Below are 27,972 nucleotides of genomic sequence, written 5' to 3' on the forward strand. Positions count from 1 at the left end.
GTTCTGTATTTTTTAATTTTTTTAATGTTTTTTTTTTTTGTAGGTCAGAGTCCAGTTACCAGACCAGACATTACTGTTTGACGAAAAGGCTTCAGAGCTCCGTTGGTTCATGCTGCCTAGTGAGGCTAGAGATCTCCTAGGCAGTAGTACATCACAACTACAAGGCCATGATAATACTAAAAAACTTCCTTTTGAGCCCATCAAGTACAAAGAAAGTTTCAGGGTCGATAATGTGGAGAAGAGAGGAGGTCAGATTCAGGAAGTCTCTTTGGAGGAGAGGTTTGCCGAGGAGGATCGTCTCAAGAAGTCATCGGAAGACTTGACCAGAACTTTGGGTGGTTCTGTCTTAGAACACACAAGAATCCTTGTAAGTGTAGAGTCAAAAGATGATTGTACATCGTCATGTGCAGAGTTGTTTCTAAAAACCGTTGAGGAAGGATTCGTTGGTGAGAGTGGCGATAGATGGCCTGAATCATCTACGATCACAAACAGAACTGACGATGGGGTTGAAGGTCATAGGGACGATACGATGGTGGATGCTGTGAGTGACCCTCGGACGGATTTGCTGCAAGAATCAGTTTGTGATCTTGACAAAGCTGCCAGTCGCAACAGCTCGTTGTGCATCGGTGACAAATCTGGAATTGAGAGAAATTTGACAAGCGGTCAATGCAGGGTATCAAATGTTGAGGAAGACCTATCGGAAGTAAACAATCTAACCAAACTGACAAATATTGGAATTAATGAATCACTCTCTAGGTCTGCCGTAGCGCATCCCAGACCCTCAGCTGTTAATTCTTCCATCGTTGTAACAACCCCGCAAACAGATAGCTCTGCGGGTAACGCTGCGTTGTCTTTAGCATCAGAAAAAATCGATAACAAACCTTATGCACTAAGTCCTAAATCCAACCATTTTGTATCAAATTTGGATCAACTACAAAAAGCGGGGAGTAATCATCCAATAGAAACCCATCACTCTGTGGATAGCTCTGTTGAATCTGACGATAAAAAACCAGGAGGTTCCACTGCATTAACTTCATCCAAAGAAGAAGATACCACACAAGTTGAAAATGGATCTGTGGAACCACAAAGGACAACGACTGGTGTTCCAAAGAAAACTGAGAGCAGGAAGAGTGGAATTCCTGGAAGCAAATCAGGTTTTCAAAAACCACCAAAGAATATCTTTAAGCCGACAGTACAGGTAATGTAATATTTAGTTCTTGTGCTAATCATTGGTTTTTCCTTTTTTTGCAGAGCAACCAGATATAGTTCTAGCTGGTTTTTTTTTTCGGTTTTTTTCTTCTCAATCCTTCAGGAGGCACTGTGTTGTTTTTTTGTTTTTGTTTTTTTAATATTTTTTATTGCAACTTTTTTTTACCTACAATTTACTTGTATCTATTTTAATATCTTGCAGTTTTAATTATTTTTGTAATTGGCCTGATGTTGACCCAAGCAGAGTCTTTCTCGAGGCTTTAGCTATTTTTTATGCTTAAAAGCAGCTGGGCCCAATTTCATAGAGCTATTGCACCAGAAAATATTGCCCGACTTAGCAGAAATAAGCAGGATTTCAATCACAAATTGAACATGTGACATAGTTTTTTGGCTGGTAACCCCATTCTGATAAGCCTAGTTTTATTGTGCTTAACTACTTTTTGCACGTGGGCAGTTGTATAAAAGTGGGCCCGGGAAGATTAACTAAAACACCACACACTTATTGAGGGTCTTATAAGGGTGAGAAAAGTATCGTAAGCCTCTGCATTCTATGTTCATTTAATATTATATCAAAGATAATATTAATAATAATAATAATAACAAAGTTTTATAGAGCACACATATCCACAAAAGTGCTCAGGGCGCTATTAAAACAAAAAACACAAAGAACAGATTAAATTCCAATGAATGGATCTATTGACATGAGGTGTGTTTTGAGAGATGTTTTGAAAGAGTGAATAGAAGTGGATGTTTTGATGTGAAGAGGTAGTTGATTCCAGAGACATGGTGCTGCAACAGAAAGAGATCTGTCCCCCAAGTGCGATTAGACTTGATTTCTTGAAGAAGATATCTGTTTGCAGAACGAATGTTGCGAGGTGGTTATGTAGATGTTGAGCATGTCTAGGATGTAAGCAGGTCCTTGACCATTAAGAGACTTGAAAACAATGAGCAAGAGATTATAGATGATTCTTGAAGATATTGGGAGAAGATGGATCCTCTTTTTATTATGATTTGCCTTTTAATTCTCCTATAGGCCCTTGAGGAATACAAGATGATAGAAGATGGAGATCGCGTCTTGGTGGGTCTCTCTGGAGGCAAAGACAGTCTCTCACTTCTACATACACTCAGACAGTACCAATTCTACGCAAAAAGCAAGGTATGCACTCTGTTAAAACAAACTTTAAACCTGCCTATACACTGGTACCACAAGTCCTGTGGGTGTGGTGGCCGAGCGGTCTAGAGCGGGGGGACTCAAGTTCTGTAAAAAAAAAAGAATGTGGGTTCGAATCCTGGCCTGGTCAGTTGTGACACTTGTGACCTTGAGCAAGGCACTTGATCAATTATTGTTTCTCTCCACCTAGAAGTACAAATGGGTACCGGTGAGAGCTGGGGAGTAATCTGGGATGGACTGGCATCTTTTCCATTGGGAATAAAAATATTCTCAATGCAATGGGGGACTTTCGGGACGCTTGGTGGCAGCAGACTTACCAGGTAAAATCCATTGTTCTCAGTAATGTGCGCATGCTCAGAATTACGTAAACAATGGAAATTTACCTGGTAAGTCTGCTGCCACCTAGCACCTCAAAGTCTCACATTAATGCCAAGGAACAAAGAGTACATAATTTTTTTTAATCAAATATTCTTTTTAAAATTCTGGAAGTTCAAATATGCACAAGACGAGCACAATCTGTTATCAGGAAACGCCATGGCCTGTGTACTGTGGACTTAAAGTATATGTATTAAGTTTTTATCTTGATGTGTTTTTTCCTTAGAATTAATTTCAGATGTGTGAAATCTACAAAGGTAAAAAAATTACAGAACTGCATTGAATTGGAAAACTAACTTACTTTTTGTTGTTGCAGGGAATCTGTTTTGAGATTGGTGGGGTAACAGTTGACCCACAGACATTGGCCTATGACCCTCGACCTCTAATACCATATTTGGCCAACCTGGGAGTGCCATACTTTTACGAGGAGCAGAGTAAGTAAGATTTGAAGAACGTCTTTTGGAGAGAGGTTGTCTCCACAGTGTGGTCACAAACTAGCCAGTTTTTATGTAGAAGAGTTTATACAACAACGTATCTGTGCACTTTAATAATAATAACCAATTCTTATATAGTGCATTTCACAATAACCGTATCAGTGCGCTTTAAATTAGTGCCCTGGTAATCCCTTTTGAATGTTTCTCAGCTCACTTGGGAGTATACAACCTGAGCAAGAGTGTATATTGCTCCAAAGGCTCTTTCATTCACAATATCAACCTCTACCCTCTCGCAGGTACCCATTGATTCCCCTGGGTGGAGAGAAGCAATTATAGTACAGTATCTTGCTCAAGGACACAAGTGTCACGACCGGGATTCGAACCCACACTCCGGTGAACTCGCACCAGAACTTGAATTCAATGCTCTTAACCACTCGGCCATGACACTCTACTCTTTACATTAGTGCCCTGGTCTTTGGGCCAATAATATTCCTTTAATCTTTCTCAGCTCCCTGAGGAGTATACAACCCCAGGCTACCATGGCGCTCCTAAGGGCTTTTTCATACACAATGTCAACATCTACTCTCGCAGGTACCCATTTATACCCCTTGGTGAAGAGTAGTCGGTAGTCTGGACACTTTGTTCTCTCCACCAAGGGGTAAATGGGTACCTGTGAGGGCAGAAATGGTTCTTATGATTGATTTAGCTTGTTGCACGGGCTGTATACTCCCCAGTGAGCTGAGATTGTTTAAGGAATGATTTAAGGCTCAGTGACCTAAGGGGTCATAGTGTTGGAAGCACTTTAAGACGCCCCTCGGGTGTGAAAAGCCCTACAAAAAAACAGGTTATTATTTTTTATATCATCATTACTGATGTTGAATGTTTTCTTCCAGGTATCATAGACACCGCGTCAAGTCTGGAAGGAGGTTGTGATTCCATCTGTAGCTTTTGCTCAAGGATGAAGCGAGGTCGTCTTTATGCCTGCGCTAGGAGAGAAGGGTACAACGTCCTGGCCATGGGGCAACATCTTGATGATTTAGCGGAGAGGTATATTTTTCCTCAATGGGTATATTTGATTAGCTTTCCTGGGTCAACCCCGGCCTGTCCCCGGTACCTTCGAATAGCTTTGATGTCATTCCAGGGGCTCACCTGGGTCAGCTCGGAGTGCCCTGCTTGTGGAATGGGTCACTTTGGGGCTGGCCCCAGGTGCATGATGTCACCACGAGAGGTTGAGTGATCGTTCGATTAGCTCTTGTCAGGGGCTCACCTGAGTGAGCACCGCAAGGTCGACACGGGGAAGCTAATTGAATGCACCCAATATTAACCCTTTAGAGATCTACCTTTTTTGTATAATCATCACCATACGGACAAACGTAATTTCTCTAAAAATAGAACTTTGGTTTCCTTTAGAAACATGGATACTTTATTAACTTGAAGAACAATGAAACATATCAATGCAGGTCATGACCTTTACTTTGACCTTTGTAGTTGAGTTGAAATACATGAAGATCAGGGCCCAATTTCATAAAGCTGTTTAGCAGAAAACTATGCTTGGCAAATTCCTTTGCTAAGCAATAAATGAGCGTACCAGTCACAGCAACAGTAAACGTACGGTATTTTGGCTGGTAGCCTATTTTTGCTAACAATTGTTTTCTGTGCTTAGCAGGTTTTTGTTCTAACAGGCTTTTATGAAGTTTGGCCCAGATCTTGCAGCCACATCCAGATCTTGCGGCTATGGGATAGTACAAGCCATTTGCGGCCGCTGTGGTCTATAAAGGGTTACATCTCTTAGAGGATGTTTGGGAGAAACTCTCTGAGCAGTCCCCACAAATTTTTATCTCTATATTTGTATATATCTGTAAATTGTAATTTTACTCTTGTTGTCTATAGAGAAGACAAATTTCATGTTTTTTATCATGACAATAAAATATTTCAATCTTTTATCTTTAATCTTTATTTGATTTTGTATTGCAGTTAACGTTGACCAAAGAAAAATTTGCTAGAGTAGGATTGAACCCACAAGGATTACCACACATATTTACTTCATATTATGTGTTTGTCAAATGTTCATATTATAACATTTATGTGTTTGTTAAATGTTCATATACCGGTATTATAACTTGTGTTCATCAAATGCTTGTTGTTGTTTTGGGTTGTTTTTTTATGGTGGGGGGGGGGGGGGGGGTGGGTCTAGAAGATATAATATTTTTTTCTTGTATAATTCTATCTCTTTTCCCTGCTTTTTGTTGATTTCTGTTGATTTTGTTGATTGTTGTGTGCCCTTAAGACCCTCATAAAGGGTGCTCTATAAATACTTATCATTATTAAGATTATTTGTCTTCACAATTGCAGTTGTTTTGATTTTGTATTTCTCATTTAGCTGTAGGCCTATGTCTATACTGTATATATGTTCGAATTAGAAGTTGACTTTAGTAACATTTTACATGTTTTTAAATTTAGAGTTTAATTGCAATAAGTTCTTTAGTATAAACAAATAAATGCGTTTAATTTTGAAGTTAGAGAGGCTTAGAATTGTTTTACACTTTGAAGAGGGGTATTTTTTGTGAAATTACTTTCTCAAATCAAAATATCAGGCTAATTATGATTTTTAACACATTTTTTTCTTCAGCTTCCTGATGTCTGTTTTTCACAATGGTCTTCTGCGAACTATGAAAGCCAACTATACAGTCAAGTAAGTAGAAATCCACTGAAACTTTGTAACTTTCAGAACATATCGAGTGTTCAATTTTTGTTTTCCCAAACACGAAGATTTTCAGGAGTAAATGTTACATATCAGGTACTAATGTCAGACGAAACTCATGTAGTTTTCTCAGTCTAATTTTGATTGACTAATTAAAAAATGTAATAAATTAATTTAACTTTCTTGAAGTCAAGTGCAGATTTTAAATTTTAGCAAATATTATTAGAAAACATTTGTAGAAACTTGAGTATGTTTGAAGCTTTGCATGTTTTGGACAAAATATACGTAGTAAATTTGTTGGTACACCATGTATAAAACTCTTGTGGGAGAAGTGTTTACAAGAGCTTACTGTACGGCGCCATGAGCAATGATTGTTGGAATATGGCGCTATACAGATGTTACAATTGATTGAACTCCGCCCCTACACTCCTCCAAAACAACCTTAATACAAGGATGTACCTAAAAGTTTACTAGCAGTAGTTTTCTTGTATAAATTTCCAGATAAATATTAGTCAGTATCCTGCAGTAGGGTCATTCCGTGTCAAATCAACCAGTTTTCAGTAAAGTTTTTTGTATGTGTTTTTTGTATGTGTTCATTTGTCCACATCCAATCATTCTGATGAAGTTTCATCAAAATCTGAGGGGGTCACCTGGGGACCACTGGTTGATTTGACATGGAATGACCCAGTACCATTATACTATTTGTAAAGAAGTGAAATAAATAGATAAGTGCAAACACAATTTATTGGCCATACATTTTGACCCTCGTTGAAAAATATACCTTTTCAAACTTTTCTAACACCTAAGCCAAAGCTGTGATTTCGTTGTGAATGGCCACAGGCATATTTCTAAGATACAACTCATGTAATTTTCTCTGATTGAGTGTAATAGACCGATCCATTAAGCTCCGCCCCATTGCGTATTGACCAATCACAACGCAACGAAGGTCCGACAAATCAAGTCCGACATGCGTGCGTGTGCTTGGCATGCGCGGTAGAGTTGTGCAGAAAAGGCATTGGAGAGGCTCAATTGGTCTTGCACACGCGTGCGTTGTGGGCGGAGCCTATTGGATCGGTCTATTAACCGTCTCTGATTGGCTTAAATTCTCTATGATTGACTGTAATTTTAAAAGCTTTGGGTTATTTTCACACAGGGAAGGTGATCTGAGGGTTATCAGGCCATTTGTTTACACCAGGGAAAGAGATCTCAGAGATTTTGCAGAAAAGGTAAAAAAGATACCTCTGGATTCATTCAGATATAAAACAGTATCATTTATCCTTTGATTTATTTGTATTTATAAATATGGGTTAAACAAATTTACTGGAGCAGGAATTGAGCCTTTGACCACTGTTTTAATGTGCCGGCTCTCGTCAGTTTTGCTGTGTTCAACACAAAATTATTTTTTAAAATTTGCAGTCAGTTTTCCTTGTGGTTTATTTTAATTTTGTTTGTAATGAATTTGACAGCATGTATTTTTATTTTATACTTTGACAATAGCTTAGGTACTGTAATAGCAGACATTTGTTGATCATCATTAGACCCTTCCCATGAAATATGTAAATTGCAAATTGCACGTGCGCACAAACAGTTTGGCTTGCAAAATTAGGGAACACTGCGCTGCTTTGTATGTGGCTAAAAGCAGCGGGGCGCAGACGCGCTTTTGCATTAGCTTAGTGCACATTTCTATGGCATTTGCCAACCAATATGGTCTGTATGCATCATGAATGTAATAAGCTATTTCATGTGAAGGGTCAACTGTTACTTTTTTGTTCCAGTGTATTTTTAAAATTCATAAACCCCCAAAATGCCGTTTTCTTTTGCAGGCCCTCCTTCCAGTGATACCAGAGAACTGCCCAGCGTGCTTTGAGGCACCGAAGGTAACCATTCAATTGTTACTTACACAGGTGACCCTTTCCCGGTGGTCTGGTATCTTGCCTCGCCTTCCACCTATAAGACCCTGGTTTGAATCCCACCGCGGCACTATTTGGATTGGGTTTTCAGTCCTTACTTGACTGCATTGGTTTTTGCCACTTTAAATTTGTGTGACTGAGGCATGTGTAAACGAGGGTGTAATATAATGTAAGTTTTTAATTTGGGGGAAAAATTCCACCTCATTTTAAAACATCACAATGATTTTTTGTTGTTGTAGGAACGTCACCGTACCAAGCAACTGCTTGCATCTCAGGAATTACTGTTCCCTAGACTTTATAACAGTCTGCAGGCTGCAATGAAACCAATGATGGCTAAAAACAGGACTGGAATGGAGTCTAGTCGCACTAAAGAAGACTTCTTTCAAGATGGTGAGATGTGATTGATTAGTCTCAATATCAGCCGGATGGCTTCAATGAAACCAATGATGGCTAAAAACCAGACTGGAATGGAGTCTAGTCGCACAAAGGAAGATTTCTTCCAAGATGGTGAGATGTGACTAATTAGTCTCTATACCAGCCTGCAAGCAGCAGCAATAAAACCAAGGATGGCTAAAAACAGGACTTGAATGGAGTCTAGTCGCACTAAAAAAGACTTGTTTCAAGATGGTGATATGTGATTGATTAGTCTCAATATTAGCCTGATGGCTTCAATGAAACCAATGATGACTAAAAACGAGACTGGAATGGAGTCTAGTCGCACAAAGGAAGATTTCTTCCAAGATGGTGAGATGTGACTAATTAGTCTCTATCCAAGCTTGCAAGCAGCAATGAAACCAGTGATGGCTAAAAATAAAAACAGGACTGGAATAGTCTAGTCGCACTAAAGAAGACTTCTTTCAAGATGTGAGATGTGATGGACGAATCTCGATACCAGCTTGCCAGCAGCAATGAATCGATGATGGCTAAAAACAAGACTGGAATAGAGTCTAGTCGCACTAAAGAAGAATTCTTTCCAGATTGTGTGATGTACTTGATTAGTCTCTATACCAGCCTGCAAGCAGCAGCAATGATGGCTTAAAACCAAACTGGAATCGCGTCTAATCGCACAAAGAAAGATTTCTTTCAAGATGGTGAAATGTGATAGATTGGTCTCAATACCAGCCTGCAAGCAGCAATGAAACCAATGATGGCTAAAACCAGACTGGAATGGAGTCTAGTTGCACAGAGGAAGATTTCTTCCATGATGGTGTTATGTGATTGATCAGCCTGAAAGCAGCAATGAAACCATTGATAGCTAAAAACCAGACTGGAAGAGTCTAGTCGATTAAATAAGTTTCTTGAAAGATGGTGAAATGTGATTGATTAATTGTCTCAAAATACCAGCCTGAAAGCTAAGAAACTGCACTGGAATTGTGATATTTAATAAATTCCTCAAAAGCTAGTCTTTTCTGCCAGCCTGCATACTGCCTTGTGACTAATAAATGGTTGAAAACCCTACATGTTGACTTCCATGATCAGTTCTTTTATGTCATCTGAATTTTTACTGAAACCTTATAATTATTTATATGAGTTTACAAAAATTCAATACTTACATTTATCAATATTATTAAAGTCTGCTTATTTATTTACAAGGAAATATTGACATACATTAAATCAATTTCAATACATCTAAAATAAAGAAGAAAAAGACAAACTTTAGGAAAGCAATTTTTAAAAGTATGACACTCATGGTATTTTAACCTGTACATGGAATATATCAGTCAAACAAAAACTAAAATTGAACTTACATGAAATTGTTTTACAGATTTCATACAAAATTGATTCAAAATATCTTGAAAAAGTATCTGCTGTCGGGAGTTTAAGAAGTCCATCCAAATATTAACTCTACAAGTTCAAATGAATTAATGGGAAAAAGAAAAAAAAAGACACCTCAAAACGAAAACTGCAATGTATATTCTCTTCGATAAATCAAAATTCAGGCAAACTATTACATTATATTTTTCTTGTTTTTAAGGAAAAAGTAATTTATGATGGCATATTGTAACTAATCTCTTTTATTAAATAAGTGTAATTATGAACAAAAACAGTTGTCAGAAATTGAATTTCTTGGCTTTTTGCCCAAACTCTTGTAAACTTTCAAATCTTATTTACACAAAGTTGACAACAAAATGAAAGAGAAACTAGACTTGTTCATTTGGAATTTTCTAGTTAAGTTATAAGTGTAAAGTGCATAATTATGAGGGGCGGGGTGGTGTGGGAGCCCCTTTTTGACTTGCCAATTACTAATATTCTTGGCTATTTCACGAAAGACAAGTGCGCCAAGCACGGAATCTCACCGTTCAATAATGTGAAAGCAAAACAAAAATCAAAATTACAGACTAGTGTTCTTATAGAAAGCTTTGTTATTCTTAAAGAGAGTTTTATACAGTTATTTGTGTAGCAGTTTGCGACAGCTAATTCTATTCTCTCTAATACTTCTAGTCAGCAGAATGGCTGACATTCAGACTGGATCCTAGACTTGGTTCCAAGTCGTCCTGATAGCCGCTACAAACAGCGCCCTCTTGTGATCTTTCTTCGGCATTCAGCCTATTTTAGGGTGAGTGATAGCTAATAGTGTGGGGGCGTTTTCGTGGCTGAGATGCAGAAGAATAACCGCGATCTAAGACTTGAATCAAGTCTAACTGGATCCCCTTCCTATGTTGTCTCCAAAGGTCTATGTACTTTTTTGGGGGAAAAAACACAATGTCCACAGGTTTACATTAAACTTACACAGTTAGAAGATAATGATAGTAGAAAGCTTCCCTGAAAATATTACTTGCTGAGGTGCTGTAGTTTTTGAGAAATGAGTAAAACAATGTCATGAAAATAATTTTCGTCTCACTGATCATGAGACGAAAATTATTTTAGCATGTAAAAACGTATTTTCATGACATTGTTATACTCATTTCTCAAAAACTCCAACGCCTCAGCATCTAATATTTTCAGGAAAGCTTTCTACTTTCATTATCTTCAAACTGTGTAAGTTTAATGTAAATCTGTGGACATTGTGTTTTGTGTTACAAAAAGTACCCAAATCCTTTAATTCTTCGTTATTCATGTACCAACTGAGGCTCAAAATACCGATTGGTTGAAGGGGGGGGGGGCTTCATAATCCCTGCCATTAATATTGATTGCTGGAAATGTCTAACTTTAATACCTCATCTTTATAGACTGATGTTAACAAGCATGATGTTCTTTCTACTATAATCTGATTTCAGATTTTTACAGTCCTCGAAAAACTCAGCAAAATTGATATTAAATAGCCTTTCAAAGTTTAAACAAGACTATAACTGTACAAAGGTCAACCCTTGCACCTTTTCCTAGTGGTTTTTTGTTGCGAGGGCCAAACATCGTGCCTAGTTTATATCGTATGAAGAGCTTGGAGGAGTTGATGCTTGGGATTGTAGTGAACGTCTAAAACAGGATGCGTCCTGGAGAGTAAAAGACAGTGGTGAGAGTCATTACTAACGAAAAAGTCTGAAGCCCTGACTACAAGTTACTGTTTGGTAACCTGCGGGTTATAGATTCCAAGGAGATTTTGGAAACAGTATCCAAAGCACTAGAGAAGTAGACCAATGGGCAGGGTTTCTTTATTTGTGGGAAAAAATATTTTCTGATTTTCCACACCAGGTTGACATGAAAAGTCTGAACAATCTCATACCTGAAAAAAAAAAAAACCATTGACATGTCAAGAGGTGGTATGCTGGCTATGAATCATGTTTCCACTATTCTAGTACATTGATAATAGACAAATCTCTCTCTCTAGTCGATCTAGGTCGAAATTGTGTTTAGATTTGCCCATTCTTGTTAATCCCTTGTTAAGTTGGGGAGATCATTTGGAAGCACCCTAATGTCCCTGGCAATTGCATCTGTATAGCTGCTCTTTCGTCTTCCCCTGTTTCTCCTTCCATGTTTTGTTGACCAGGTGATACGCTGAGAGACAGGTCTTTGATGTTTCTGTACGAGTGCCCTGCGAGTCTCAGACAATGCTGTTGTATTTTAGTGTGTAGTTTTGGTTCCTTACCATTCAGTTCAGTATATACGTCAGATTACTCATTATGAGCCATGCATCATGATTGGTTCTACAGTTGATTCGAAAATGTGTGGTTTGGTCTTTTTGTTCAGGCCTGATTTCCATACAGCGGTCATGTTGTTGCATGCCGACCATGCCATGCCTATTCTTTAATTGATTTCACCTTTGCCGTCTCTCACAAGGGCACCAAGAACAAATGCACCTGAGGTGGATTTCACAAAGAGTTAAGACTAGTCTTATCTCGAGTTAGGATGAATTACTCGTCCTATTTTGAGACTTGCCATGCGTTTGTAATATCTCCTAGGAATAGTCCTAAGTTAGGACTAGTCCTAACTCTTTGTGAAACCGACCCCAGAACCATCAACTAGCATAAAACAACAGTTATTGGTTACAAAAACAAATAACGCACCCCTTCTATTTCCATTTCAATAAGTAACTTACTTTGACAAGAAAGTGATGAAGAACTGGGCCAAGTGACTAGGGAAGTAGTCTTGTTTGACGACATGCTCCATGGCAAGCAGGAGACCTGATGGGTCGTCTATTGGCTTGATCTTATCTTCACTCTGTCAGAAAGAAATATACATACAGATATGGGCCTTATTTCATTGAGCTGCTACAAGCAGACACATTTGCTTACATATTGTGTGCTTAGCAGAGATTAAAGTAAAATAAACCTTGCCTATGATGTCACAAGCCCAAACAGCACCCTCACCGAGGTCAAAGGAAGGCCTGTCATTGGCTGAGAGTTGTGCGCCGCGCATAAACATTTCCATTGTTTGAACGCCGACATGGAGGCCAATGCAAGGGGATGTGAACACAACCAAAATTGATTACGGGTGAGGATGTCGGTCAAATCGAGTCAATAAAGAGCCTAAACCATGCATGGCACCAAACATCGCAAACGCACACTATGGTGTCGTGGCACAGGTTGTACACCTTTCCCTGGTTCTGAAGATGTTAATACAATTTCTTTTCTGATTTACCTTGATGAGTCCGATGTGTACCAAGATACTGTTGGCGATTGTCTCAGCTTTACACTTGTCACTGGTAAAAAGTCTTCCAAGTAAAACATCTGTTTAAAGAAAGGACAAATGAGTTTCAAAAACATTCTATCAACATTTGTTTCTCCCCAAAGCTCAGAAAGCTTGGAGTACACAGTGCTTATCCCACTTCGAAGTGTCATACAAAAAATAATGTTCTTTATTCTCAATGCACTTATTTCATCAATTAAATTCTGCCAACTCTTGATAAAGAAAAAGCCAAACAGAAGAATCCCATCCCTAACCCTCTAACCCTGATACCTATCAATCAGTTACCACAATGGCCTAAATCTTCATACCTGATGTTTCACAGACGGCCTGCCTGATCGATGATCTATTGATATCCATCACTGACGCTACCTTCACAAACACCTGGATGACTTTCTCTACATCCTCACTGTTATTCTACAGGGAAAAAATAATATAAAAAATACACATTTCAATATAAAGGACTTTCACCTTTTAAGGAAAAAACAATTGTGCAGACAGCCCCCCCCCCCAAACATGTTCCAAAAAAGATAGCAACTCTACCGGAACAACTCATTTGCCCACGAGTCTCTTATAAGTACATATTTGATTTGCAGTATTAAACACCATGTGTGTATCTACTTGACAGGTAGATAATGTTCTGTTGAGACCTTGTCTTGCTTTATATTCTACTACCACTTGCAAGTAGATACACACACGGTGTTACCGCAAACCAAATATATATTGATACCTCACCATGCAATGCCTAAAATCCCATATTCTGCATTTCAATTGGTTTAAAGTGCGTCACATGATATGTCTTACTTATTGACCCCTTGCACGCGCGTCACACGCGCCAATTGACCACCAACATGGTGGGTCAATAGGTTTACGCATCGCCTAAAATGCGCACTTCACTTAATAACACACGTTGACATTGACCACCAAAATGGCGCATCCAAGATTATTTGGATGATGACGCTAGGTGAATTGGTTCAAACCTAGAAAGCCACACAAACGTGACAAGCCAACCATGGCAACACAAGTAAAATTTGAACAAGTATTGAATGCTTTTACTCATGCTATGTTTAAAATTACGACTCCCTTGGTGATCCATGGAGCTACATGTAATTGTGTTCTTTTTAGACCAAATAAACTTCAATCGATCGATCAGTCAATCAATTCAATCAATTGCTGCCAAAAACATATCTCCTTCGGAATCAACGCTACATCTTTCCTTCTTTCCTGCAATGTCTTTATATTTCTTATGACCTCGTCCTTACCCCTAATTCCTTCAAGATGAGTTGCCCTCGTTCATCTCCAATCCGGAGGAGTTTGTCCGCACTTGGGAAACCTAGAAATTGAGCAGCTGTGACTGGTACCTTGTGACAATAAAGATAATAAAGACTGCTGTTTGTGGAGTCTTTAAATATTACCATGTTCATCCTCTTATTAGACGATTCTTTTAAAAGCCTTGGCTTTTGCTATGGCTAGACCGTTGCAGAATGTTCTTGTTGAGATGTTTTAACCAAAGGGCCTACATACACTCAACACTACACACGTTACAACTATTTCACAAATAAAGGGCATATCTGGAAGCCGCAAACCTGTCACCAAACAGCATCCTCTATAGTTTGACAGTAATGTGCGGAGCATGAAACGAGTGAACGGCTTGCACAAAGACTACTTTCTATTCTATCTTTCTGCTCAGTATGTTGCAAAAGTTTTCCCTTTCAACCTTCACACACTAAAAACTTCTTTAAGTTTACCTTTAAAAATACCCCAAAGCTCTTATTTTATCTTCCTTTGAAATTAAAAAATCTTGGTTTCTTTAATTTGATAACTTGTTTTCCCGTCTAAACCAAAACATGATTAGGAGAGATCTCACATGACACCGTAACGAAATAAGAACTTTTATTCTCAACATGTCCTAACTAGAAGGTTTAAAACATTGATATCATAGCTGTTTTGGGTGTCAGCATGTCGTTGCCTAGCGGTAAAGCGCACTGGACTCACTCAAACTCTGGTCTCACTCAGTATTGACACTTTCTGCCTTTAAGCATAATTGCTTCATCTTCCAGATGGGATGTATGTCTATATGCTGTATGTCACGCGTGTTATGTGAAGAACCCAGTGCACTTATCGTTTATGAGAAGGGGTTCTCCCCTGTGTTTTCAGTATACTGTTGGCTGCAGATTGTATGGTGCTATGTACATAAATGGGTCTTATATTTTAAACAAAGCTCTGCATACCTTGTCAAAGAAAATAATGAGCACTTTAAGATGTCCTTGTAGGTGATAAAACACAATATAAGAACCGTGTATAATTGTTATTGGATGTCTTACTGTCTGTTACTTTTAATGCCTTTTCAATATTTCCTAGTGGTCCCTGATTTTGGCAAAGGGCGACAAACACCACAAACATTAATCCACAGCTAGGTTCACAATACAACTCCCATCAGTCAAAGACAAAATTGATGCATTTACTTCTGTACATTATGTTTATTTCAAAAAGTCACCTTAATATTTACATGCAAATGGAAAAGGTAAAAAAGTCACACACTAAGAACTTCTTTAAATTTGACATAAAACAAAAACAAAAATCTAGTTTATTCTTCTTTTACTAACCTACATGTATGCCTAAATAGGTAATTGGTCATACAGTCTTTTTCTTGTGAATTTAAAAACCAAAGTGGTTTATTGACTTTGATAGTTTGTTTTTAAACTCTAAAATTGCAGACACTTTTTAGTGTATGCAAATCATCAGAAGGCCACAATCAGCAACGTCTTCTAAAAAATAAAATAAAACAAAAGTAAGGAAGTTTTTGACCCGTCAAAAAGACATTAAGACAAACTGAATTTAATGTTTGTATGACGATTGTAGACAAAAAGTTTTAAAAAGGGACAAATCTCATACTTAGCATTCATGATAATTGTCCCTGGGAAAAAGTTAAACATGTTTGATCGAGTGCCAGGGCTGACCTAAATGTACATATCGTTACGCCAATAATTGTCTCTGCTATTAAACTAGCTTTACTTTAAAGACTCACAAATTTAAAAGTGTCCAAAGGTTGTATCTTGATTAAATTACCCCAGATGTACACACAAAACCAAAAGACACTGATATTTAGTATTTGGGGTGGTTCATTTTCATGTGAGATATGACGTTGCATAATCAAGATACGAAGTTGTTGCACTGACTGTCGGTATAGTATATACTTGTATAGACTTTTCAGGCAACTATAATAATTCTTCTGATCTTCGGATTGAAATAGGAAGATTCAAAAACATGCATCAAACTTAATTCAAACTTGTAGCAACGAAAATATAAATATCACAACAAACGGTCGCAAAACAAAACAGTTAATAAAAAACAAATTCAGTGTGGATGGAAGTGACAAGTAGTTTTTATGGTTGCATGTATTTGTATTTAAAGTAATAGCCAGTTTAAAATATATCAACAGAAACATTATGCATTTGGCACTATATTTTTAATACTATTTGTGAGAGTCCACAGTGGAAAGCTTTTTCAAAATAAATTCTTGGCTCTAGATTTTTCTTATAAAATCCTTTCAATTTCCAATAGAAAAAATTAAAATTATCTCAAGCTTTAAAAAATATTTTTATTTTTGGATTCCAGTCCTGTGTCAGTTGGTTCTACTCAGAGAGCTAGTTTTTCTAAACAATCTGTGAGGTCGTCTGTGGCACCAGAACTCTGAATAAACAAAAAATAAAAGGGGGAAAAAAGGGTTTGTTTTAGAACCTTGCTGGAGAAGAATTGGATTGGGATTTGAATGGCGCCCTCACAGACTGTCATAGTTTTTTTTTGTCTTAAAAAAGATACTGTAAAATGGAGACACTCAGATGCAAGATTGTATGAAAAAATTAATAAATACAAATTGGATATGATTTCCTTTTTGGTGGGCAGTGAAGCCCATTGAACATGTACAGAATGTAACATTTCAGACTCTTGAAGTTTACAGCATTTCTATGTTTAAATAAGCTAAAAAAAATGTCAAAGTCTTTTAACAAAGTCTCACAAATCGCAAGCCTGAAAACCATCCATAACTTGCCGGCGCTCTACCAACTGAGATCAACTTACCCAGTCAGTTTTCCTTGAGGTTTATTACTTGATATTTGACATTTTTAAAGGCACTGGACACGTTTTGTAATTATTATCATAAAAAACTTACTTGGTAACGTATAAAATATTGTGAGAAACTACTCCCTCTGAAGTAAAGTGTCCAGTGCCTTTAAGATGAAAAAAATAGTCAGCCACTTACCACGATTTTGTTGTTGTCCTCGTCTTTCCTTGGTGAGATGATGGCTTTGACTCCTTTGACCTGTAGCTTAGGATCGTTGCTGACTTCTCCTTGCTCGTCTTCTTCATTTACGTCTTCCTCATCTTCGTTTTCATCTTCATCATCATCATCATCATCAACATCTTCATAATCATCATCATCATCACTATCATCTCCTTCATCATCACTGAAAACAAAAAAATTAAATACAAAGTTCTTATACAGTGCTTTATCACACTTGAGGGCATCTTGAAGCACTGATTGTTTTTTTACAAAGAATAATAATAACAATAATAAATCTTGACGATGACTAGAGCAAGCTAGTCGAAATGTTGAGTGCAATACAAGAACCGACTCCGCGATAGTGCAGTTAATTACGATCCTATAAGCTAAACAGGCCTGTGAAATCTCCGCTTTAAAGCGGATTTCCGCTCTTTTTAATTTTCCCAGTCTGCATTTTTCGTGGGTTCCACTTTTTTCCGTTCCTTGTTTTTCTTGTGAGCTCCGCTTTTTCCCGTTCCGTTTTTATCTTTTTTTTTTTACATCCGAAATAGATCGTCAAGCAGCACTTATCTGGAATCGGGAAGCACTTTAATTGCGATTTGATTTTGACATGTGAGTCGGGGGCTAGACCCAGTAAAATGCTCCGTGTTGGTCTTTCATTGGAGCCGTTGTTGTTAATTTTTCGTTTAGCGCGATGTCTATTTCACATGTACTTCAATGTCAATATTCAATTGCACCAACAGAGGGCGCTTTACTAAAAAGCCAACACCTTGAGACAGGATTAAGCACACATGGTTTTCCCCCCATGCGACGTCCGTACGTTGTGTGTACAGTGTGTATTTGTTTGCGACAAGTAAAATATGGCAGTCGACGACGAGGACTCATCGCGCTTGTGGATTTATTTCTAAAGGAATGCTACAACAATATATTGAAAATGAGGATGCACAACACATTGTTACATGTAAGAATTGTGGCCTATTGTTTCTGTGAGTGTGTTGTCTACGCTTCAGTTTTTTAATTAAGGCCTTTTATTACGTTCGTAATTATGGCCCAAAATCCGGACAGCAATTTTCCGCTTTTTTTTTCATGACCCGCTCACAGGCCTGGCTAAAGTAGTAGTCCAGCCAATTTTCTATACCTTCTGTACGTTGTGTGTACAGTGTGTAGTTAAAAAGCAGGACAGTGCTTTTCAGAACTGAGAAGTCTCCCGAACACCCGAACAATCCATCCATGGTAGTAGAATTAAGCAAGACAGTTCTCTAAGAACACACTCTACCTGGCAAGTAGATACACACATGGTGTTACCGCAAACCAAGTATATATTGATACCTCACCATGCAATGCCTCAAATCCTACATCATAATAAAAGCTTCTTATAATAGTGCTCTTATTTGTCACTCATTGATGCTCAAGGCGCTTTAACATTAAGTTTATTCCTGCAAGGTATTGTGGAGCTACGCCTTTGAAGCATGAGACCAATATCTTTACTTGTAAAGGTTAACAAGGTGATGTGGGGCAATATGCAGCGAATCGTGTAGAGCTACATGTTTGAAATACAAGACCGATTTATGTGCAAAGCACCATGTGACGGTTTACAAGTTGCTCACCATACCAGAAAACACTGGGGCAAACCTCTTCTCTTAGTAATCAGTGCACTGGGTTTATTTACATGCATCACACAACACATAGGCCTTACATCCCATCCGAAAGGACGAAGCAATACTTGTGAGGTGTCTTGCTTAAGGATACAAAGTGTCGGGACTCGAACTAACACTCTGCTGATCAGAATCACCAGAGCTTGAGTCCAATGCACTTGACCACAACACATAACTTGTACTTCTGTAAAAATATCCTCAACAGAAATATGCCCTGATATCGTTGAAAAAAAAGAGATGAAAATCTTCAAAGGCACAACACAAGTGCGGAGCGAGGCAGCCGAAACTACAGGACACGAGACCCACATAGGTACCCTAGAAAATGTTGAGGTTTATTATGCTCTAAGGTGCATTGTTAGCATGTACATGTACTAAGCTTATTTAACACTATTGTAGTTGTACATTGTTGTTGCCAGGCATATATTAGGCTTTAACAGAAAAAAAAAAATCAAAACGATGTTTTTTTAATGCACTGATCATTTTTTTTAAAACCCGGAATTCTGCGGAAACGTGGAAGAGTTGCATGCCTTTGATATGCATCTAAACTCATTACCAGGCCTTAAAGACATTGGATACTATTGGTAATTACTCAAAATAACTGTTAGCATATTTTTTCAAGAGTTACCTGAGAGTGCCAAGAGCGTCGATACGACCGCTGGATTCCAAAACTCCACGGACCAACTCCACGCCCTCCTCACCAAAACTATTACCTAGTTTAAATAATCATACAAAAGAAATATTAGGCTAAACAGTTAACACTCCTATTGTCTGACCATTCAACCTAATGTACTGTGGTTTGGAAAGATGAGTGCACTATGCCAGACTGCAATATGACACAGTTTACAGTCCACCCTCCTACTGTCTGACCGTTTAACATCATCCGCTGTGGTTTTGAATGACGAGTACTCTATGCCAGCCTGAGATGTGATATCATGTGGTGAATGCTTCTACACTGTACAAAGACAACCCTACTACTGTATGACCAAGCATTTACACAGTACACAGTCCACCCTCCTACTGTCTGACCGTTTAACATCATCCGCTGTGGTTTTAAATGACGAGTACTCTATGCCAGCCTGAGATGTGATATCATGTGGTGAATGCTTCTACACTGTACAAAGACAACCCTCCTACTGTATGACCAAGCATTTACACAGTACACAGTCCACCCTCCTACTGTCTGACCGTTTAACACCATCCGCTGTGGTTTCGAATGACGAGTACTCTATGCCAGCCTGAGATGTGATATCATGTGGTGAATGCTTCTACACTGTACACAGACAACCCTCCTACTGTATGACCAAGCATTTACACAGTACACAGTCCACCCTCCTACTGTCTGACCGTTTAACACCATCCGCTGTGGTTTCGAATGACGAGTACTCTATGCCAGCCTGAGATGTGATATCATGTGGTGAATGCTTCTACACTGTACACAGTCAACCCTCCTACTGTATGACCAAGCATTTACACAGTACACAGTCCACCCTCCTACTGTCTGACCGTTTAACATCATCCGCTGTGGTTTTAAATGACGAGTACTCTATGCCAGCCTGAGATGTGATATCATGTGGTGAATGCTTCTACACTGTACACAGACAACCCTCCTACTGTATGACCAAGCATTTACACAGTACACAGTCCACCCTCCTACTGTCTGACCGTTTAACACCATCCGCTGTGGTTTCGAATGACGAGTACTCTATGCCAGCCTGAGATGTGATATCATGTGGTGGATGCATATACATAGTACAAAGACAACCCTCCTACTGTATGACCAAGCATTTACACAGTACACAGTCCACCCTCCTACTGTCTGACCGTTTAACACCATCCGCTGTGGTTTCGAATGACGAGTACTCTATGCCAGCCTGAGATGTGATATCATGTGGTGAATGCATCTACATAGTACAAAGACAACCCTCCTACTGTATGACCAAGCATTTACACAGTACACAGTCCACCCTCCTACTGTCTGACCGTTTAACACCATCCGCTGTGGTTTCGAATGACGAGTACTCTATGCCAGCCTGAGATGTGATATCATGTGGTGAATGCATCTACATAGTACAAAGACAACCCTCCTACTGTATGACCAAGCATTTACACAGTACACAGTCCACCCTCCTACTGTCTGACCGTTTAACACCATCCGCTGTGGTTTCGAATGACGAGTACTCTATGCCAGCCTGAGATGTGATATCATGTGGTGAATGCTTCTACACTGTACACAGACAACCCTGAGTCAGCACTCCTACTGTCAGCAAAGATATGCCACAATACCATTGTTCGCCCAGCCCTTTTTAGTGACTGGCAAGCAGGACCACTTAGTTTATCATTTCACTAATCCACAACCTTTTCAAGTGTACATATTTCTGATGAAACAGGGAAGCTTCTCAACAGTGAACTAGCCAGCCAGGACACATGCAGTGAATTTTGACTAATCCTTGTGTGTTTTAACAAGCAATTGGCCAGCGGACCAAAGGGTGAACACTGCATACACACAGTGTGCACTCGAACGGTTTTGAAAAGTTGATCAACTTGCTGGCAAAACTTGTTGAAAGTATGTGGGCTAAAGCTACGACAATATCTTAAGATGAATTAAAGAATCAAGTCACTGACAGGGTTCGACATAAAAGAACAAAAACAGCAGGCAAGGAATTATCTTAACTGATTTACCATTGAGCTCAAGTACTTTAAGCGTATCCTTGGAATCGACGCTCTCCGCTAACTCGATTCCAGCCTCCCTCTTAATCTCGCCATAACTCAAGTTTAACTCCTGTTCATGTCAAATGAAAAATAAACATGGGTTAAAATGTTTGTAACTTCATCAATAATTTCACTATAGTAAAAATAATAAAGAGCTGCTTAAGCGCACGAAAGAGCTAAGCACAACAACGTTATGCTTACCAGAATATGGTTAAAAGGTAAAGTGTCATGTAACATGCACAATCTGTGACTGGTATCCTGCCTACGTTTGCTAAGCAGAGATTGTCAAATAATATTTTATGCATATATGATTTGGCCCCCTCGGGCAAATTTCATAGAGATGTTTAATCGCAAATTTTCATGCAAACTATAGCAGAAAAAATTTGCCTAAGCTCAAGTGTATTCCACAGGCCGTTACAAAAATTGGGCGACCATCTTGATTTTTCACAAATGATTTGCATTGTAACATCACTCATTTTCATACAGTAAGCACCGGAAGGTTAGCATGCCTTTTTGAGTGCTAACGGTTAGCAGCGCTATGAAATGGAAACCCACAAAATTTGCAAGTAGGCAGTGCTATGAATGAAAGTGGGCCCAGGTCTCGACTGAAGTTTGGCGGAAGAGAAGCTTAAATAGGTGACCTTACCCGGAGTATAGGGAGACAGTTTTTGATTGTTTCTGCGAGGGCGCTGGCTCCATCCGTCCTGACGAGACAATCCCCAAAGTTAATGGATTCCACTTTGTCTAGAGTCCTCAGGGCCTGTTGGAGATCATGAAATGCAAGATGAAAAAAAAAAACTAAAAAAAAAAAGAAAAGATTTACTCAATGCGATTTCCAACAGACTTTCTGTTGACACCGAAAGACATTCTTCATGATGAGATAGATGACACACAATGTTTCTAGAGTCAACTTCATAATCCGTAAGCTTTGAGACTAAAATTTAACACTGGTGTTTTTAACACTAAAACCATATACAAATGAAAAAGTCAAATATACTGTACTAAGGAATGCAACTGCGATATGTCAACTGAACAAAACAAAAAGTGCTAGGCACAGCTGGTGTATATAAAAAAGGATACCTGTGTATTGTATTACCAAATTTCAAATATTTTTAATCTCAGATTTGAAATAATAGATGTTCTTTTGACTTCTGTTATAAAGATTAGAAAAGTGTCTCATTTGTCCCCGCCTTTGGAAAGCATGCATCAATATACAAGTTAATTGGTTTAACTATCATCAGTGTGAATTCTTACCTTGGCCATCGGTATTGCACCCTTCTCTGTGAATGTGTTATCTTGAAGATTAATATTCTGTGGAGAGAAATGAAAAACAAAACAATCAAAATCTCAAATCATTTTGGGCTAGTGTTAAAGGGTCTATGTACACAAAACACAATATACACAGATTAAAGTTAAACTTAGTTATTTTGTGACTTGTTTTACTCATTTCTCAAAAACTACAGCACCTCAGTAAGTAATATTTGAAGGGAATCTTTCTACTAACATTATCTCCAAACTGTGTAAGTTTAAAGCCATTGGTCACTTTTGGTAAACAGTATTGTCCAAGGCCATCACTTCGTGTATCACAACTTCTATATAAAATAACAAACCTGTGAAAATTTAGGCTCAATCGGTCATCGGAGTCAGGAGAAAATAATGGGAAAACCCACCCTTGTTTCCGCACGTTTCGCCGTGTCATGACATGTGTTTAAATTTAATTGTCCGTAATTCTCGATATCAAGAATTGATATTGTTTTAATGTTTTCTCAAAAAGTTGAGCATTTCATGGAATAATATTTCAAGAGAAGTCTTTCAACATTACCTTCCGTAAACCTGTGAACTTTTAATTTATTTTCTGTACTGAAATTGTCCAATGGCTTTAAATTAAATCTGTGGACATTTTGAAAAAGTACCCAAATCCTTTAAGGGCGAGCAGTTACTTTTATCCTGTTTGTACCTACCCTGAGGTTCTTGTTATGTATTAACGATTCAGCCAGTGCCGTTATCCCTTCATGATTGATTCCATTCTGTGGCATAGCTATCTCTTCCAGTGTCCCTATCGTCTGAATAATCAAATAAAACACAAGATAAATTCAATTTAACTCTCTTACACTCACGTCACATTGCTTGAACTCATGCTGGTGTACGTCCTCCTGAAAGTGGAGTTGGATATAAGATATACCCATACTCTTTGAGCGCAAGTGTGCTATAACAAATTTATCTCCAAGCAAACTTGACGCATAACTTAAAATTTAAGGATAAGCTATTGCTTATCAACCAAAAGAACCTGGTGTTTAAATAAATGAAAAAGTTCAAGTCGGGCCATTTCCAATTTTCAGCTTAAAACAGAACGCTATAAAACAGGGTTAGATATGGGTTGTTTAAATGGGTTTACGACACACTCTTAGTAAGGATTTATTCATCAGAATCGAGGATTCAAGTTCACTTGAAGACAATTATTTTTTACCCACCTTAAAGGCCTCCCCCAATGCAATGGCTCCAGGGTTTTCTAATCTGTTTCTACCGGCAACAAAAGTGGCTAGGGATAAAGGTTTGCCGGCCCCTGAGCTGCTCTTGTGACATCTGATGAGAGCCTCTGCCAGGAGCTACAGACACAGAGGGATTAAAGGATTAAAGGATTAAAAGCATTTAGTTTCTTGAATGCCAACCCAAGATCAAATAAAAGCCTTGAACTTCATGAAGGCTTCGTTGCCCTGGTCTTGATGCCCCTTCAAATCATTCCGGTATGAAATGCCCTTCTGCTGCCCTGGTTTTGGCCTTGGTGCCCCTTCCAATCATTCCAATAGACAAGGCTTTCTAAAGAAGTTCCCTACTGGTGCCCTAGTCTTGACCTTGATGCCCCTTCAAACAAGTCATAGACAAGGTTTTCCTAATGGAAACTCCCTTCAACTGCCATGGTCTGGACTTGGTGCCTCTTTCCAATCATTCCAATAGACAAGGTTTTCTAAAATAAGTTCCCAACTGCTGCCCTGGTCTACCGTCTTGGCCTTGGTGCCCCTTCAAACAAGTCCTAGACAAGGTTTTCCCAATGGAAGTTCCCTTCAACTGCCCTGGTCTGGACTTGGTGCCCCTTCAAATCATTACTATAGATTAAATGTTTTCCAAGGGAAATGCCCTTCTGTAAAATTTAAATGGCCTTGTCCCTCTCAAAACATTCCAGGCCTGAGGTACAAGTCTATCAAGCCCATTAGAAAACAAAATTAATAAAAATCTGTGATCTTACCTTGCCACCAATACCCAACCCGTTGTTGTTAAACCTCAACTCCTTCAGCGTGTAGCAAGCTTTACTCTCAATGAGCTCCTGGACAGCCTTCACTCCGTCAGGACCGAAGGCATTGTCGCTGAGATCTAACTCTACCAGGTGGGCGTCTGCAATGATAATCGCACCTCCCAACGATCGCTGGAATGTCATAAAAAAATTGGTTAATCTAAAGAGATTGAGAGTTGTATTGATCTTTCTACTCTTGTGTACACAAAGCACTTAATGGCAAGGCTCCCCACTGAACTTCTTAAAGTTTACACTCCATCAAGAAATCTTCGATCAAGTTCCATGCTTCTTCTCATTGAACCCAAGTCTTGACACTCATGGGGAGACAGGTCTTTTTCTTCTGCTGCGCCACAAATCTGGAACTCTCTACCACTTAATCTTAGATCTTGTCTTTGTACCACACCATTCAAACCTCTTCTCAAAACTGATCTTATGTCACAGGTTTTCAAGGACTAATTTTGTTGTGTCTGTTGTGTCTGTGTTTTGTTTTGTTTCGTTTGTTGTTGGTTTTTACTGCGCCTTGAACACCCAGCAGGGTGAATATGTGCGCATTACAAGTCTTATTATTATTATTATTATTATTTGTTAGGCATATTGGCATATATACATTTTGGCAGGAAGATACACTGGGGGCTTTTTAGGGCTATCCTTGGATAATTTGTGCAGCTCTTCTTTCTTTTGGTGTTGGTGCATTTTGGTTTATTTTATCCAGTATTTAACCTCTTGATGTTGTTTATGTACTTTTTGCCATATTCTTGCTGTATTTTATCAGAATAAATTTAACCAATAAATCAATCAATCAACCTTATGTTACAAATGTTTACATCAATTTCCAAACCAATCAAATATATTTTATTTATGAATATGAAACAAGAAGAAATGGCAAGCTTTAGAAGTGGCAGGAAAACCAATTAATTAGGGACAAAAATTTAATCCACATGCAAAGGCTCCAGTCTGAGGTGTGATTTGAACTGGGGTCTACAGAGGTGAAAGACAGGTAAATAAACCACCGAAAGGTATTTCCTATGTGTTTGGAAAAACTGTCAATTCTACTTGGACTCTTAAATTGTCAAACTCATTTGAACACTCACCAACGCAGGCGGAATTTCTGATCGTAATCTTCCAGTAAACATGTCAGCCCATCGTGCTCTCTGGAGAAAAAAAGAAGTGAAAAAATAAAAAAAATAAAATAATAATAATAATAATAAGTTAAAGACACATTGACTTGAAATTACTGGTCTTTGTTTTCATCCTGTAAAATCGAGATACTTCTAGAGGTTAAAATGAACGTTCGCTATCCTGCCACTTCCCAGGTTGTATCATAAAGTTGGATGTGATCCCTGCTATCAATTTCACTTATCTTAGGACTTAGGACGAGTTCAGTTCCGTATCCAAAGGCATAGGACGCATTGAACACGTCATAAGTTAGGATGGGTTACTCGTCCTAACTCGAGATAGGATTAATTCTAGCGTTTCGTGAAAGCAGGTTCTGGCTTTACGGCAGGTACAGGTTGAATGGCTTCTGACTGGCATCAATAACAAAGATACTGACAAAACGCACTGGAGTGGGACTTGAACCTACAACTCCTGGGCCCAATTTAATAGAGCTGCTAAGCACACAAATTTGCTTAGCATGAAATTTCTTCCTTGATAAAAACCAAATTTCCACATGATTTTCAGGATAAGCAAACAACAGCTGAATACCAGTAAACAAGAAATATGCAACAAATGGAAATTTTGTAAGTAATCCTGTTTTTATCAAGGAAGAAATTTCATGCTAAGCAAATTTTTGTGCTTAGCAGCTCTATGAAATTGGGCCCTGTATGCTAGGGCTAGATAACTCAGTTGGTAGAGCGCCGGCATTTTTATCCAGAGGTTGTACTTGTAGGTTTAAGTAAATTTGTCTTTTTTCAAGCAAAAAACACCAGTCAGTTTCCCTTGTGGATTATTACTTGATGTTAAACTTAGCGAACGAACCTCAAACTCTTGCCTCTTCTGCAACGCCTTTCCTATTGCTTCTGCTGCTTCTTTACCAACAGTGTTGCCCTCCAACTTAAGAGACTGCATGTCCTTGCAGTCTTCAATGGCTTTGACAATATCTTTCGCTGTAGGTTATAAAAAAATGTTTGTTTTTAATAAATTACAATGCAATACTTTCACAATAAATGTGTAAAATTGTCAATATTGAATCGATGGTAATATTCCACTCACATAATTCCACAACATGACAACAAAACATTAACGTATGCTGGAACAGGAATTAATGGATCCTGCAACCCCCCTAATTGTTTTGAATAAAAAAAATTACTAAATAAAAAGATAAATAGAAAATACCAATAGGATAAACTAGTATTAATAAACAAAATAAATAATAAAATAAACAGACACATTTAGGATCCCCACACTTATACAAATACAACAAGTTAACAAGAAATAAACCACTACTTTACTTTTCCTGTACTTGAAGAATTGTGTGTTAAAACCGTAAATAATAAATAATATTAAAGTTTTTTAAACAATTCTTGTATTTAATTTTAAAATAAATAAATATACAAAATATTTCATCAATCAACATTTGATTCAAAACACGTCACTAGTGGAGCAGAGGACCAGTTTGTGTATACAAAAAACAATGTTTTTAAATAAATTAATGTGCGACTTAGGCTATTAATATTTATTTAAAAAAACTTTTTTTTGGTAAATGTTTGTTTGTTTGCATGTTTGTTTGTTTATTTACTACATCAGTCATCACAAACTTAAAACGATTTTCCATTTGCAAATATCATACCATCTTCTGCCTTGTCGAGTTTGAGTCCTTTACCGGCGAAGGATACTTCATTGATCTGTTTGACCGTGGTCTTTGCCAGCAGTTCAGCTACCGACCCGACCCCGTCTCCAGCCCCGTTAGCGGCCATCGGTAAACTCGGTCTGCACCCTTCCTTTCCCGCGGTGTGTAAAAATCGTTCGTAAATCTTCAAGAAAAACTACGGCACTAAATCTTCTCTCAGCAAGATCTAACCGACTTGGAATAACTACAGACAAGGTACCTAATTAACATCGAGTAAACAGACAATATTTTGACACCGTAAATTTTGAATCAGCATAAAAAAAAGAAGCAGAATTGTCTGTTTTCTAAGACAACAAGTTGGCAGAATTGAATTCACGTGCACCCATTC

At 38.3% G+C, this 27,972-nt stretch overlaps 2 protein-coding genes across 2 annotated transcripts in view; one reads left to right on the forward strand and one right to left on the reverse strand.

Annotated features, from left to right (window-relative positions):
* LOC117293705 overlaps positions 1 to 10,545 on the forward strand; it is a 30,857-nt gene extending 20,312 nt beyond the window's left edge. Inside the window, exons 9-16 of the mRNA XM_033776118.1 lie at positions 44 to 1,198; positions 2,243 to 2,365; positions 3,072 to 3,189; positions 4,083 to 4,236; positions 5,819 to 5,881; positions 7,044 to 7,116; positions 7,714 to 7,767; positions 8,040 to 10,545. Of these exons, the coding sequence (XP_033632009.1) occupies positions 44 to 1,198; positions 2,243 to 2,365; positions 3,072 to 3,189; positions 4,083 to 4,236; positions 5,819 to 5,881; positions 7,044 to 7,116; positions 7,714 to 7,767; positions 8,040 to 8,201 (1,902 nt within the window). The 3' untranslated portion in view covers positions 8,202 to 10,545. The remainder of the gene's footprint in view (positions 1 to 43; positions 1,199 to 2,242; positions 2,366 to 3,071; positions 3,190 to 4,082; positions 4,237 to 5,818; positions 5,882 to 7,043; positions 7,117 to 7,713; positions 7,768 to 8,039) is intronic.
* A 231-nt stretch (positions 10,546 to 10,776) lies between these two features.
* On the reverse strand, positions 10,777 to 27,971 carry LOC117293790 (ran GTPase-activating protein 1-like). Its single transcript, XM_033776233.1, has 16 exons — positions 27,585 to 27,971; positions 26,774 to 26,901; positions 25,888 to 25,947; positions 24,752 to 24,928; positions 23,979 to 24,113; positions 23,469 to 23,570; positions 22,762 to 22,818; positions 22,154 to 22,267; positions 21,478 to 21,577; positions 19,424 to 19,508; positions 17,123 to 17,327; positions 14,124 to 14,222; positions 13,173 to 13,278; positions 12,817 to 12,905; positions 12,275 to 12,396; positions 10,777 to 11,231 (listed from the first exon to the last, which is right to left on the reverse strand). The coding sequence occupies exons 1-16, from the start codon at positions 27,709 to 27,711 to the stop codon at positions 11,162 to 11,164; spliced, it is 1,776 nt and encodes a 591-aa protein (XP_033632124.1). The 5' UTR covers positions 27,712 to 27,971; the 3' UTR covers positions 10,777 to 11,161.
* Position 27,972: the final 1 nt, after the last annotated feature.

The sequence above is a fragment of the Asterias rubens genome, chromosome 8 (assembly GCF_902459465.1).
Source record: "Asterias rubens chromosome 8, eAstRub1.3, whole genome shotgun sequence".
Classification (NCBI taxonomy): domain Eukaryota; kingdom Metazoa; phylum Echinodermata; class Asteroidea; order Forcipulatida; family Asteriidae; genus Asterias; species Asterias rubens.

Coding starts and splice junctions, on each gene's coding strand:
- LOC117293790 (XM_033776233.1), bottom strand. CDS start 27,711: ATGGCCGCTAACGGGGCTGGAGACGGGGTCGGGTCGGTAGCTGAACTG. Junction 24,929..25,887: donor CAGAAATTCCGCCTGCGTTG/GTGAGTGTTCAA, acceptor ATGACATTCCAG/CGATCGTTGGGAGGTGCGAT. Junction 19,509..21,477: donor TAAAGTACTTGAGCTCAATG/GTAAATCAGTTA, acceptor TATTTAAACTAG/GTAATAGTTTTGGTGAGGAG.